This window comes from Lycorma delicatula, chromosome 1 (genome assembly GCF_047948215.1).
Source record: "Lycorma delicatula isolate Av1 chromosome 1, ASM4794821v1, whole genome shotgun sequence".
Classification (NCBI taxonomy): Eukaryota; Metazoa; Arthropoda; class Insecta; order Hemiptera; family Fulgoridae; genus Lycorma; species Lycorma delicatula.
In genome coordinates, this window is record NC_134455.1 from 221413916 (window position 1) to 221430242 (window position 16327).

At 35.5% G+C, this 16327-nt stretch overlaps 1 protein-coding gene across 2 annotated transcripts in view; it reads right to left on the minus strand.

Moving 5' to 3' along the window:
* LOC142328932 (influenza virus NS1A-binding protein homolog) overlaps positions 1 to 16327 on the minus strand; it is a 184077-nt gene that overhangs the window by 13159 nt on the left and 154591 nt on the right. For both annotated transcript variants that reach the window (XM_075373109.1, XM_075373118.1), the window contains exon 10: positions 12560 to 12685. In XM_075373109.1, the coding sequence (XP_075229224.1) occupies positions 12560 to 12685 (126 nt within the window). The remainder of the gene's footprint in view (positions 1 to 12559; positions 12686 to 16327) is intronic.

Genomic DNA, 16327 nt, shown 5'->3' on the forward strand with positions numbered 1-16327 from the left:
AATCATGAAAATCATTCGTAACATTGCATACAACCCAGAGCATCATCTCCGTAAGCTTGTTTCAAAAGCAGAAATGTTTCTGTGAAAGTTTTTCTCACTTTCATGGAAAATTTTATGTTCTATCATTGCTCCAGAAAATAGCACTTTACAAAAATCGCTACTAACAATTAAACATATTGCACTCAACACGAAAAGTAAACGAAATATCAACAATCCAAGAACATGTGTTTTAAGGGGAAATTATGTGGAACACAATGCTACCAACTGCACACCATTAAATATCTTCATTGGTGTGTAATTAAAAACATTTGGTTATTTTCTGAACAGATCTCATAAACTAACACTTATTAAAAAATATGTGCTATATTATCAATAAATTACTCAAACATAATATATTAGCAGATATTAACAAAAGAGTTGTCAATATGTATGGGATGAAATTAATTACCTTGATTTCCTAAAATATTTTATAGTTATTCCAGCGTATAAGCAAACCATTCTGTGAATAATTACCATTCTATTGCAATTATTAACAGCAATTGATGGTGTTTCAAAGAATGCTGCCATTGCATTCTAGGTTACTTGGAGCCAATAATACACTTATAAACCACAGAAAGTTTGTTGTAGAAAGGGGTTAGGGAATTCTAATGTTATCTATGAATTTATAATTAAGGTCTATGAAATAATTTATAAGTACAATTTGTAACAGGTACTTTCTTCGACCTATCAACAGCTTTTGGTAATAAAAATCACATGATAACTGGAAAACTTAGATCTTAGGGTAGAAATCGAGTAGGGAGTTTCATTGTGTAAACACATGTTGCGTACTGTTCTGCGTTTATTGTCGTCTTGGACTGTTTTTTTTTGGTTTGTTTATTGATTTGGACTTATGGATTTTGTTGGTGGATAATTAATTGATAAGTGTGTAAGATATTTTGAGTTTTGGTTAACGGACGGACAAGATAATTAGATTTTTCTGTGGTGTAGTTTCTACTCCATAAGACTCTGTATATTTTAGTGGTAACATAACCTGTGGATTAGAATGAATTTTTTCTACGTTGAACTGCAGGTACAGACAAGGGAGTGACGTCAGTTGTTGACAACAACAACTGATACGGACTTATAATAATTTGCAGTAGTTAGTTACTAGTGAGTTATACTTTGAAATTTTACTAAGTGTTAGAGCTAATTAGTAGGGGGATTCCTTTTTTCCCATTATTTCTGTACCTGTTCCTTCTACATAGGGCAAGAGATAGTAAGTCAGTATATGGGAAGAGACTCTTGGAACAGACAGCGGCAGTGAGACGGTTGTGGTAGGCAGGGAAATTGTGACATGGTCAGGTAATAGTGGAGGGCCAGACCGAGGTGTGTTGCCGAGTGAATTAGAGCAGAAGCTTGAAGCATGTTATACGATTATAGTACACTCGAAGGAAGGAAATAAGATAGTGGTGGAAGATCTATAGGGCTGTTCCCAAGATTAATGAGGTGAAGGAAGACTTAAAGTATGGGGCTATGATAGGCTAGGTTAGCGGAATTTTCAAGCGTATTCATGAATATGTGGGTAGAAGGCTGAAGCGGAAGATGATCGTATATTTGGAAAAAGGTTCCAGGAAAGGAGAGGGGAAGAGCAAGAACCAGTCCAAGAAGGAGGGGTCTGATACTATTGTGCGGAGGGTAGAAGGTGCCACATATGCTGACTTCCTTAAGAGAGTTAAGGATGGAGTTCGGAGGGAGGACTTGGGGGAAGTGCTGTCGATAAAGAAAGGTGTGGGAGAGACTCTACATATTTGAGTTAAGGGGCAAAATAAGGCAGCAGATAAATGACAAACTGGTAGGGGTTAATGATACCAGGTTTACTAGGGGCAGACTTGTGTTTGTAAACGTGAAAGACCTGGAGCCCGATACATCAGAGTCTGAGGTGGTTGCCTCTGTACGACAGGTGTTAGAGGATACTGGACTGGAGGTTAAGAGTGGCAGCGATGAAAGTTGCGAATGGTAATACTAAGGTGGTGTCGATCTCATTGCCGCAGTCTGCAGCGGTGAAGCTGGTGAAGATGGAGAGAGTGCAGGTGGGCTGGGTTAGGTTGTCGTGTGGTATTGCAAGATGATGAACTAAGATGTTATAAGTGTCTTGAATGTGGATATATGGCGTTGAGGTGCACGGGCCCAGATCCATCCCTTGCATGTTTTAGATGTGGTGAAGAGGGGCATAAGATAGCAGACTGTAAGGCCCCCGAGAAGTGTGCTACTTGCGGAGGGGTAGGACACAGGATGTGGAGATGTGTTAAGAAGGTTGATGGTTAGATTTCTATAGATTAATGAAAATAGAAGTGTTGCCTCACTTGATTTGGTTGTTGAAATTGCGAGACAGAAAGATGTTGATTTGATAATAGTGTTTGAACCAAATTTGAAATGGCTAGAAGAGGAGGGCTGGTGGCATGATGTAGCTGGAGGTGCCGCCCTATATCAAACGAAAGTAAGTGTGTCTTTTGTGAGACATGGTTCAGGCGAAGGTTATGTCTGGGTTGAGACACCAGAAATGATAATTTGTAGTGTATATGTGTCTCTAAATGTTCCAATGGAGGATTTTGAGACAGTGCTAGATGGCATGAGTAGAGTGAGAAGGGCCTCCTGCAAGGAGATTTTAACGCTAAAAACATGTTATGGGTTGGAGAGAGGAGTGATGTGAGAGGTAGACAGCTGAAGGAAGTGATGGCGGGGTTGGAGCTCATCTGCCTAAACGATGGTAAGCTTCCAACCCTGGTTCGCAGTACTGGATTGTCGTCCATAGACTTGACGTTTGTTTCACTGAGACTAGCCAGGTCGACTACAGGTTGGGAAGAGCTTCAGCAGGAAGAGTCGCTTAGTGACCATGATCTATGGGCCTCATAGAACCCTCACAGTTCAAAACCCTCTATGGGGTTTTGAACTGTGGGCCTCATGGTCACGAGGGGTTGATGTAGAAGAGTGGTGAGTGCGTTGGGCATTGAGAGGGTGTAACATATTGTAAAAAGAGCGTTTGGGTGACATTTCGTCAGAGTTTTTAACGCAGGTTAAAATTTCAAAGGCTTGCCATACGGCGCTGGAGAAGACACGACCAAAGGATAAACGTGTGTATTGGTGATTACCTGAGGTAGCAGCGGCTAGAAGGACCTGTTTTGGTGCAAGGCATCTGCAGCGAGCAAATTGTAGAGATGTGAGGGATGAGAATGATTTGGCACTAGAAGAATTAAATTAAGGAGGTGTCGACAAGCTTTTAAGAAAGAAATTATGAGCAGTAAGAGAGAGAGAAGTGACGGGAGTTGTGTAATCGCCTCGATAGTGATATTTGGAGAGATGTCTTCAAGACTGTTAGTAAAAAGTTCAGGAGGGCATTACCTGTATTGTTGAGGGGCTACTGGAGGGCTGTGTGGAACTAATGTGCCCCAGGAGGCCATGTGAGGTATTGGAGGAGGTTGCTGCAGTGGAGATTCCTTCGTTTAATGAGATGGAATTAAGAAGTGTGGTGATGAAAATCAGTAAATGTCCGGGACTAGATGAAATTCCCAATGAGGTGGTAGCAATGGTGATGCTGAAGAAGGTGCTGTCTACCTTTAATAAGATGCTGGTAGATGGTATGATTCTGAAGGTGTGGAAGGTGGGGAGATTGGTTGTGCTACAGAAGGGTGGTAGGGAGGAAAATGACCCCACTGGGTACAGGCTGTTGTGCCTTCTAAGTTGAATGGCAAAGTTGTTTGAACGGAAAATGGCGGAATGGCTGAGTTTCGAGATTGAGGCTGGTGAGGGAATAAGTGAAGACCAATTCAGTTTCTGCAAGGGCCGTACTGCAATGCAGGCTGTTGAGAGAGTAATGAGAGTGGTTGATGAGGCAGCTAGTGGTACCCGGAGAACCCGGGCTACTCCGGCGGTTGTGTTGCTGGATGTAATGAATGCGTTAATTCGCTACCATTCGGGTGGGTTCTCCAGGAACTAAAGAGGAGTAAGACCAGCCTATATTTGTACAGGCTTGTGCAGGATTGCTTTAACGGTAGGGCAGTGGTAGGCAGTGCAGAAGGAGTTCCAATTGAGATTGGAATGGAGGCAGGAGTGCCGCAAGGGTCAGTCATTGGCCTGCTTTTTTAGTGTATCGCTTATGATGGGCTACTGTGATTAGGTTTTCCAGACGGAGTGTTACCAACTGGTTTTGTGGATGATCTCTCCCTGGTCATTACGGCCAAAATGGAGGAGGTTATGGCCCAGGGGAACAAGGCGGTGAAGATGGTTCACGATTGGTTACGGGAGCGAAAGCTCCATCTGGCATTGGAGAAAATGCAGTTGGTATTAATGACTGGAAGACGATGGCTCCAAGGATTAGTTTGTCAGTAGGAGGCATGGAGATTGTACCTGTGCTCAGGGCTAAGGGAGTAACGCTAGATGACAAGCGTTCTTTACTGCCGCATGAAGTGGAAGCGGTGAAGAAGGGCGGTAAAACTGTGGGAGCGATTAACAGGTTGTTGAGTAGAATGGGCGGGCCTAGCACAGTGAAGAGGAGATTATTAGCATCGGTGGCTAGGTCTGTCGTCTTGTACATCGTTTCAGCCTGGAGGAGAGCATTAGATAAGAAGATTGTGAGAACGAGACTGCTCTCTTTGCAGAGGCCGTTGGCAATTGGGGTGGCGTGGTCGTACCAAACTGTTTCGACAGAAGCAATTTTAGTAATAGCAGCCATGCCACCTTTAGATCTGATAGTGGAGGAGGTAGTGGAGAGATCGGCGAGTTTGTCAAAAAGTCAAGCTAAGGAAGATACACTGATGAAGTGGGCAGCACCGTTGGGAAAGGGTGCAGGTAGGGAGCTGGATGAGAAGGCTGATCCCTCAGATCAAACCATGGCTGGGCAGAAGGTATGGCAAGTTAACCTATGAGATGACGCAGTTCCTGTCCAGTCATGGCTGTTCAACAAGTATCTGTGGAACAGAAAGAGGAGGAGGTCGGATGGGTCCTCTACTGTGGAGAGAGTGATACAGTGGAGCACACAGTCTTCCAGTGTCAGATGGGTGATGGAGAGGAGAGAGGTGGAGCATGCAACAGCATGCCACCTTTGCAACAGAGGTGTGATCACCCCAGCTAATGTGGTGGAAACAATGTTGTTTAATCGGTGGAATTGGGATGACATTAGTAATATGGTCATCTGTATAATGAGAGCTAAGGCTAGGGAAGAGGGGGAAGATGAGGAGGACGACACGGGGAAGTCGAAAATGGAGATTTGGGGTTGGGTGGATAGCCCTTTTCAGGAGGCGTGGGATGCCAAGGTGTCTCACGGCCGATGAGTGAAAGGGAACTCCAAGGGACTTGTTAGGGGGTTAAAATGAAAAGACCAGAGTCCCGGGTGGAAGATCCTCTAGGAGGCCCTCCACTTAAAGACATTATAAAAGACCCAGTTCTGGCTGACCGGATGGTACCCTGTGCTGGGAACAGCATAACGGGATCCAGCATGGTCACTTGGGAGGTTGGAGGCAAAGGCACCCTTGGGATTGAGTGATGCTTTGCCGGTCTAGGTTCGGTCTCAAGAGGAAGGAGATGAAAAAAAAAGATCTTAGGGTAGAATGGATCGTTTTTAGATCCAGTGCTCACTTAAATAGGCTAAATCTCAACTTTCTGATTGTAATCAGTGTTGTTAATAATAAATAATTAATGGAAAATAAAATATAGGAACCTGCACTGTAAACTAAGACTCATTATTGTACACATAAATGAACTATCTGACAGTGCAAAGGGAAAGTCCAAATTTGCTGATGACAGTATCATTTTGAATATTCATTACTATAGTTATTTTTTAAAAGACAATCTTATATCTGATAATAAATGGCTTCAATATAATGGAGTGAATCTGAATTAGAAAACAAGACTCAAGCAGTAAATTTTCATTCTAATTACAGGTCAATAAATTTTTCAAATTTGATGGTAACCAATCAGACATAGGTCATATTTTAACAGAAACTCAGTTTAGACTAATCATATATTTCATATGAAGAAAACGATTAAACGTTGAATGTTGAACAAAATTATTGAACAATATCTCAGTATCTTCACAATACATATCAGAAATCAATGTAATATGACATTCTCAGAAATGCTGCTTTACAATTCTTCTTTTTATACCTGTGCTCATTCTTAAACATTTTTCAATACATAAATTCTTTTTCATGAAAAGAAATCAAATCACAATGAATTTAAAAAATTCTAAATCAATTTTCATTAACTTTTAATAGGCAATTATTATTTTACATAGTAATTTCTGATTAGCTACACTCTGTTTACATTTATAAATTAAAAATATCGTTAACTGATTACACATTTTGAAATTACATGGAAATCATTAAACCATGTAATCATGGTATAATATGAAAATAAGTCACACTATTTAATTCATGAAAATTTTACCTAAGTATTATATACACAACAAAGAAGGCTACACTATAGTGTGCAACTTCTGTTGCTGAGTGAGGAAATCGTTCAATAGCTAATTTTTGTTATAAATGTAGATTAACTAACAAATAAATTCAGAAGATATTTGATCTAATAACATGGATGAATAAGATTTTACTTTCAAACACTGCAAAATAGTTATAAAATCTTAGGAATTAAGTGTGTGAGTGCGTTCTTAGTAGTTCGAGTGAGTGCACGTGTTGTCTCTTGCTCTGAACGAATTGGTTCTTACAAGTGGATTTATTTAGTTTTCAATATTTAATTGTGGTTTATCTGGTGCATGAAAGATCGAACTATAGTGGTATGGTAGATTTTTAGTGTGGGTATGAAGTGTGATTGTGTTTTTAACATTTTTTCTGTATGTAACTTTAGTGCAGAATAGTGTAGTGAAAACTTTTCACTAACATCTGCCAATATTGGCGGCAATAGTTGGTTAGAATCAACTGTTGGTTTCCCAAGCTTATTATTTATAGGTTATTCTCTAGGTATTTGGCACGATTCTGGTAACTGGCATATAACTCAACTGGCATGCAACTCAACTGACAGTTGTTTTCGCACGGATTGCTTTTTAAGTACAGTTATAAGGAGAGACTTTATATCCAACTTCCTATTCAACTTTCCAATTTCCCAATAAGATCTATCTGGCTCCTGCCGAATCTTGTCATTTCCTTTCTTTTATCCCAAATTTTTAAGACCATATTCCGATATATTTTTTTTTAACTTCCCCCACCACTCCTGATACTGCCTTGTGGGGATATTAGAGAACACATTTTTTGGCCCCCATCTAGAATCTTATACTAGTTCGCCCCTAAGTCTCACGACATACTGATGAGATGGAGAAAACTCCATCTACATCTAAAATGAAGTCGGAACATTCTCCTGATTCAATTAGTGACTCTGATACAGAGGCCATGGAGGCTGATGTGATAAAGACAGTGAGTTCATCATCAGTGATTGTTCTCAAGCGAGTGCTGGCTCCTATGAAGTGACAGAGTGGCTTCTTCAGATGAGGAGGAGCGCTCTGGTATAGATTTGGATTCACTACTAACTAAATTAGAAATAATGGACGAATTGAAATGGTATATAGACCATAATACTAGAAGGTAATAAAAATTTCTAGCAAGGAGCTAGACACGCTGATGTATGACTTCCAGTATCTGTTGTTGATGTCTTCACCACTGGATGGGATTTCAATACCTACCCAGCCAAGCCTGGAAAACGAGAGAAAATGTTTAAAGGAAAGCTAGACAGGAGAGTAACAGGCAAGGCGATTAAGATTTTAGCTGCTTGGCGTTGGCCATCTGAGCTACTATCGACAACTGAAGTTTTGGGTGAATCTTCTTCTACTACAGATGATCTGGTCAGTTTGGTTGACCTGGTGGGAGAGATTGACCAGGATTCTTTTAGATAGCGTTCCAATTCTACATCTTGCTCTGGGAGGGTAAGGCCTGGCAGGATCAAGTGGTTAGAGACAGAACAGAAGGATCTATCATTCTGGGGGAGGAAGTGTCTGCGATTAGTGGTACTACTTATACCGTATTCTATGAAACAAAAGGAGACAATGGGGCAGTAATCTCAGATGTGCTTCAGGCTTACAAGCTTATTCTTGAGGAGTCAAAGGACTCCATCTTCAATCTCCCAGGGGAAGGGATTGGGCTCACTACCAAGAGGATTTTAGTCAACCTAGGCTGAGAAAGAGGTGCACCAATAAGGGTTAAACTGATGAAAAGGGACAGGCCGGCTTCGAGTGTCAAGGAGGGCTGCCACTATGAATACCACAAATCAAGCAACTAAAACACTGGTGGTGAGGGTATCTGGCAGGTCATATGCAGACCTTCCATTTTTTTAAAACAATGAAGGAGAGTGTGTCGGTTACAGAAGGCGCTGACATTTTATCACTTCATCAAGGTAACAATGAGGAGTTATGTATAAGAGTAAAGGGTGGGAAGGCAGCAAAAAATTTAAAATGAGTATTGCAGGCTAGAACAGAAGACTTACAGGTAAGGCTCAGGACAAGAGCAGAGAGACAAACAGTTGTGTACATAAGTGATATTGATGTCCTAACAGGCGATGAAGGAATGTGTGGCAACTAATCTGGGTGGAGCTGAGGAGTTTAGAATAACTTTGCTGCACCTGGCATTTGGCTCCACCCAGAAGGCTATGATTATTAATGTCACACCAGGGGGCTAAGACGGTGATGGCAAAGAATAAGAATAGAGTAGTTGCAATGTCCACTATCAGGGAAGAAGAGCTTCGATGTTGGGAGGCTGGTCATGTGGGGTAGCAATGCTCAGGCACTGATCGTTCTGGCCTGTGCTTTAACTGTGGCAGGCCGGGACATAGAAGGGAACAGTGTGCAGAGGTGGCACACTGTACTATATGTGGAGCAAAAGGTCACAGAACCAGTTTCTGAATACCAAAATAGGGTTTTGCATTTTAAAACCAGCAGAGTCGGTGATGGACATCTGTTAGGCTGTGGTCCGAAGAGCGCTGATGATGCACAGGGCCTGTGGATCCTCTGAGCTCAAAGGCACCTCCCGGAGCTGAGTTAATGCTTAATTGTGGGTCTTGTCTCGGGAGGGAAGTTGGTGAGATAGGAGGTTTAGTTGGTAGGGTGCAGGGATATATACGCACTTAACAACATCTTGTGGAACCTGTTAGCGAGCCTGACACTGCCCGTAAATGGGGTTCCTTTGACTTACCAGAAAAAAAATTGGAATACAGCAGAAATGAAACTAAAATCTCATCAAATGGAGGCTACACAGAGACAATTTAAGGGTTCTACAGTACTGAGTTTTTATAATTATGTACGTAAAGAGCGTGTAAGAAGTCCAACCCCAACAGATTACCACAATTAATTTGAAATTCTTTGTATATATTATACATAAAATTTCAAAGTATATAATGTAAAACAGAGATACTGCATGTGCTCTTAAATGGTGAGATGTCTGCTTTTGACATAAGAGTACTTTATCGTTTCTTAACTATTTGCCTTAAAATATTGGGCCACTGTACACATGTGATACAACTGTATCTATATCTGAAAATAATTTTTTAAAAGTAATTGAAATTATATGTTAGCAACTCAAAATTCACTGCATGAATTGTAACTGTGTAACTTTAATATTGTCATTGTTATTAATATTTATTATGCTTACATATATTCCTCTATAAAGTACAATGTCAACTAGTGAGGCTCCCTCAAAAAGCAAGAATGAGTTTTTAACAAACAAAAATGGGTTGCTAGATCATTGCCTGTTTATAAGTATGAATCACATAGATATATAATACATCTACATGGGAAAAGTAATATTATACGTCATGTAGACCTAGTAATATTATAGTAAGTAATGGACCTGGTAATATTATTGGTCATATAGACCTATAATATTAATTATATTATTATTTGACAAAAAAAACAAAAAAAAACTGCACCCCTAATTAATTGCAAAATTAAATATTGATTTTCAATAGCAACTTCTTAATTTTGAATCTTTTGTAGCAATTTTTTATATTTAATAAATTTATCTTATCATTATTTCATGTGTTTGTATTTAAATAATTAACAGTCACTTTAAACACATTATTTTTATCTGATAATTCGTTTTTATATTTATAATTTATCTTATGCTGACAAGATCTATATATTTAATAGAATAAGATATCCAAGAATGTGTCAAAGTAGAAGTAATGTAAATCAAATTCTATTCATTCTATTCTCAATCCATTAACATTAATAGTCCAATCAAAATGATGTATTTAACGATTGATTGGTAACAAAAACAACAAAATAATTAATCCCATAAGTATATATGTATAATAGTGATTTTATTTGCTTCATGTTACATGCTACAATTGTTGGAAGTTCTATGTGAATATTTATGGTATTCGTTATATATGTATTTCAATGTTGATCAATTTATAATTCAACAATGGCTATAGAATATGAATTAAAAACCAATTAAGCTGCTCTGCTATGTGTGAAAAGCAGTTCAGCTGTAGGGATATGTGTAAGGCTTTAAAGAATAATTGAATTTACTGCAATATATAGGATAATTCAAAATGACAGACTCAATTTCATAACTCTGTATTCCAAATTAGGAACTAACTAATAACAAATGTGAAGTAAATTACATCTGATAATACACACAATAAAGTTTATGGGTACAATTAATAAATGTTCAATGTGGCCCCCTCCAGCTGCATGACACACATCTAAGCAGAAGCTGAACTCATCCCTTATGCGAGGAAGCATATCTTGTGTTACTGAGTTCACCGCAGCTGTGACAGGTCCTCAGGTCAGCCAGATTTGATGGTAGAGGTGGTACATAAACTGCATCTTTCACAAACCAAAAAAGTCACAAGGCATGAGATCAGGTGATCTTAGAAGTCAGAACTAAAGAACCGGTCTTCATTCCTGATGCATCCTATCCATCAGTGAGGTAGAGATTCATTCAGATAGCATCAAGCATCTAGGTGCCAATAGAGCAGAGCTCTGTCCTGTTGAAATATGAAGTCTTGTGAATCTTCATTTAGTTGAGGGAAAAGCTAGTGTTCCAGCATGTATGTTATCCCAGCAACAGATGTTTCACAAACCTTTGTTTGCAATAGGATGCAAAATACATTAACATTGGGGGAAGTTTCTCATATTGCAGTATGACATGGGGATTTTATAGATCCCGTGTGCGAATATTGTGTCTATTCACATTTCCATTGAGATGGAACATTGCTTCATTGCTAAAAATTAAATGCAGAAGAAAAGTTTCATCCTCCATGTTTTCAAGATCACAAAATTCAACACACACTGATTTGTCACCTCCGAGAAGAGCCTGTAAACATTATAGGTGGTATGGGTTCAAAAATAAACAATGCCTTAAAACACGCTATACAGATGGTTGAGCCTCTGCCACATGTGTTTGGCCCGTACTCTTGCCTTCACAGATACCCTGTTTGTTCAAATTGGTGAAACAAACAACATATGCTCTTCCTTTTTTGTAGGTCAATGTTAGATCAGAGACGAAACGCACATTGCACTGGAGTTGCCAACCAAGATTTGCAGTACTAAAAAACAAAGAAAACCTTGTGTTGTACTGTAGCCATCTTACTCACAACTGACCTGGAATGGCGGCATAAGCACTCTAGTGGTTGTTTATGCCACTACGTGCACTTTAACAATGTTATTCGAAAGTTTCAGACCTACTTTCTTAACTGGTTCTAAGATCAGTCAGATATAATGCATAGTTCAGGAAATATGATTATTAAATTGAGTCCATCATTTAGAATTTCCCTGTATTATTATAATGAATACTTCCAAAAAAATAAAATTATAAGTAACTTCTTGAAACAATAGTAGTAAAAATTTTTGTTTGTAACAGTGATGAATGAAATCTGTAGAAAGAAGTAAAAAGATGAGAGAGAAGGGTAAGGAAGTATCCTATTGCTGATAATATTGTCATAAGGATGAAAATGAAAATTAAATTAAAAAATGTTTGACTTTTGAAATAAAAAGATTGATTGTAAAAAATGTTTGACTTTTGAAATTAATATACTTCATATTAATTTTGATTTTTGCTGCAGAGGATAGGTTACAAAAGACAAGAACTACATGCCATTCATTCCTTAAAAACATAATGAAAGACAAAATAAGGAATCTAAAAACAAACTCTAACAAGTACATAAAGTGTATAATGTTGGATACGGTAGGAAGAGCAAGACTCAAGTGGTTAAGGCATGTTAGGGAGACTGAGAAGAGGAGGAATGCAATTGAAAATGTTGTACTGAGAGGTAACTGGGAAGAAACCAAGGAAAAGAAGGTTAAATAAAATTGTAGGAATTGTAGGAATTATGGAGGAAAAGCGGTGGGAAGATGGAACAAGATGAAGATCTTGATCCAGTGTCCCAGGATATTATACAGTAACAGCAGGCAATTACCATTTTATTATTTTTATTTTATTCAGTAGAGTGAGTGATTAATGCATTATAAAAAATAAATGTTCACTAGAAGATTTTTAAATTATCATTCTCAAGATAGAAAAATTTCCTAGGTTAATCTTGCTGGTGACTGAACACAAATTTTATAAAATAAAAATCTAACCAGTCTGAAGTGGTGCAATGCTAGTCCAAGTCTGAGATTCTGGATCAAATACATCACACTGACGAATTCCTACTTGTCCATTCCACCCACCAATGCAATATATTCGTCCATCTAATGAGCAAACACCTGGTAGTATAAAAAAAAAGTATGTAAGTGTCAATGATAAAATAAAAACAGCTATTGAAATTCAACTAGGTCTAAAATGTTTACTTAAAAATTATAAATATTGTAAAATAAGATAAGAGTATTAAAGTACCAACAATTTTCTTTGATACTTTACTACTCACATTCACTTACTTGTGTTAAGTTAAAGGAGTTACTGATAAAAATCTAAATAGAATTTCAATTACAACATTCTAGCTCAAAATAAGATAGGAATGGGTGTTAACTTCTAAAGCCTAATTACAATTACACATGTCCAATTAATTTACCTTACTGAAACAGCAAAGTAACTGACTTGTTACTGTTACAAAATACAGTGATTTTTAATTTTTGGATAATCTAATTGAATGTAATTTTATTTTTTGTTAATGAGAGAGAAACTTATCAGGAAACTGATCTTTCTGATAATATTTTTAAAAAATGATAAAAAATTCATTAATTAATTAACACACAAATCAAGATACAAAATGCATCAATTTTTTGTAATAATATATTTATAAGAATAAGAACACAATTTACGGAATATGTAAGTATTATAAAACAAAAAATTCAGCCAACTGAAAATTAATTTTAATATGAAAGATAATACCAAAGTTTGAGTTATCAAGAATTACATAAAGATTAACAAATACTAAAATTAAGGTATATAAAAATTATAGTTTGCTATATTTATCTTTAAATGTAATTGACAATTTTTTACAATTTAAATGAATTTTAAATAAAATTATAGAAAAGAAAATAGGCTTTAAACTGTTAGCTTAAAAAAAAAAACTAATAGCCATCAAGTTTTTTTCTAAAGCAAAATGGAAAATAATTAATCAAAATGAATCTGGCGCTAAAATAAAGTTTATGATAAAAAAATAAATGAAAACAGAGAATTTCAAACTTTAAACTGTCTATGCATTTTTATTAAAATATCTATATAAGAAAAAAACAGTACTTATATAAATTTCGTTTTAGCATATTTCAATAAATCTTTTTTTTGAGTTCAGAGTACGGTAAAAGCTTATGCACATTTGTCATGAATGACAAGGTTTATACCAAAGTGAAGGAAAGTGACCTTAGATTTGAGAAATCGCATTCAATTAAAAAGTTTCAACAAAAATCTCCCAGGTTTCCTTAGCATAAAAACTGTTTATGCAAGGATTATCACAATAAATACCTAAAATGAAAACATACTGTATTAGTTTATTAAGAATTTATATTTATACTTATATAACTGTGCAAATAATGTAATAAAATTATGAATGAAAACATATCTGATGTGCAAATATATACAAATAAAAACAAGCATATGCACACTACCTTGAATATACTTGTTTTTTTTTTTTTTTAAATAAATTTCACTAAGAAATATTTACTTTCTTCTTACACAGAATAATTAATTATAAGTCACAGATAAAAATATACACAAAACATTTTATTTTCTGGGTAACTATAGTTTATATATATATATATATATATATAAACTATTACACACACACACACACACACACACACACACACACACATATATACACACAGACACATACACACACACATACATCTATTTATTTTTTTGTATTGACATTTGTTATTTTATCATATGAAATTTAACTGTCCAAACAATACTTAAATTTTTAAATATTCAGGAGCATTTCCTAATTCTACAAGTTCTATACATAAATTTATTCTAACTAAATAAATATATATAAATCAATGTTATGCACATACACAACATAATTAATATCATGAAGTAGCAAAGTAGCTTATTTTGTTGAAGAAACATATTTACAATATAAGCAAACAATTTTTGGCTGTTGTTCATTTTTTTTAAAACAATAAAACTCAACATTAATATTTTTCAACAGATCTGCTGATTAAAGTGGGTGCTGGTATACAATTACATAACCTCCTCATTTCTTTTCATGATGCAACTTTAATCTTAGCATCACATACAAGAAAGTGTTCATGTGTGGTAAACTGTTAACCACAAACTCAATAGTACAGTAATAATGATTATTTTATTTTGTTTACACAAATTTCTTGAAAAAAGTTCTGCATTCTCTTTTGCTTTATTATTATCACTTACAGGTTGTTAATTTAGAAAATAAAAATTATATGATCATGGAAAAGACATATTTTAAGAAAAAAATTATAAATGCAACAAATTATAAATAATTACAATTATAAATTGTAATAATTATTTAATTATAAATAATTAAATATGTATTACAAAAAAAAATTGTAAACACAACAAATAGAAAAAATTAGTTAATACTTATTACAACAGCCAATAATGCAAAAAAAAATAAAATTATAAAAAATTTGATGCCAGAAAATTTATAATAGTATATAAATAAAGAAAGTGAAAGTGTATTGGTACGTTCAAATGAAGTAAATTAGAAGATCAAGGAAAAGATGATGGGAAATTTTGACACACTACTGGAAAGCTAGAAATGCAAACATGTTTACAGGCTTAAACAGTTCTCAGTGGTGGCTACAGAGAATGGCTCAGGACTTGCAGGATTTATGATAAAAATGCTAACATACACATACTAAACTGAAGAATATATTTTACTTTATGACATATAAATTTATGTTGTCCTACACACTATTCACCTTCTTCATGTAATTCCATAAAACATCAAACTACCTTTAAACGTTAGACAATTTTTTGAAGAAGAAACTAAAAATTATTAACCGGAAATTGTAACCTTCTTCGAGATTTTATTGAACAAATTACGAAAAAGACATACAATTACTGAAAAAAAATTCAAATTGAAGAAAGAAGTATATACTTTGAAGAAAACATATAAACAAAATATAAAGAGATTTGATGTTCATCAATGTTAAATTTCTGTAAGAAAACTTTAAGGAAAAACAAAACTTTTTTTTACATTTATCTGTAAAATGATACCATACTGTCTAAACCCACTTTTAAAAGTAAAACTGATCAGTAAATCTGATAAAGATTTACATTAAGAAATACTTTATAAATAAAAGTAGCAATCTGTTTTATGAAGAACATAATTTTGAATTACAATAATTTTTCAAAAATAAAATCTAACTCATTCATCATATAACATGCACGCACACATTTATACATTATCATTCTGCATGAAAATTATGCACATAATATGTCCACCACAATGTGTAAATTCTTTATGTTTACCATTCATAACTAGTTAACATTCAAAATACATAAGTATAACATCTGAGTTAGACTTTTCAACACACCCCAAATTATTAATGTTTAAAACTGAAATTAAGATAGATGGTAATGCAAGAATGCAAATAATGATGGTATCTCAAAGCACTAACATAATACCCACTATACAGCAGATATAAATATGTGTAGAATTACCTAAAGAAAAACAAAATAAGTTGATTTATTATATTCTGCAACTATAAAGTTGAAAAGCATGTATATGCAAAAAGAAAAAAAAACATGCCAACTGATCCCATGAAAGGAGAGTTTTATATATATAAAACAAGTTACTCTAACATTGTAAATTTATTAACAATACAATAACTTTATTATCTTTCAAATATACGTAATACCATTAAACAGAAACTGCACCCCATAAAAGAATTGAAATTAAACTTTTCATTATGTTTTTAGTG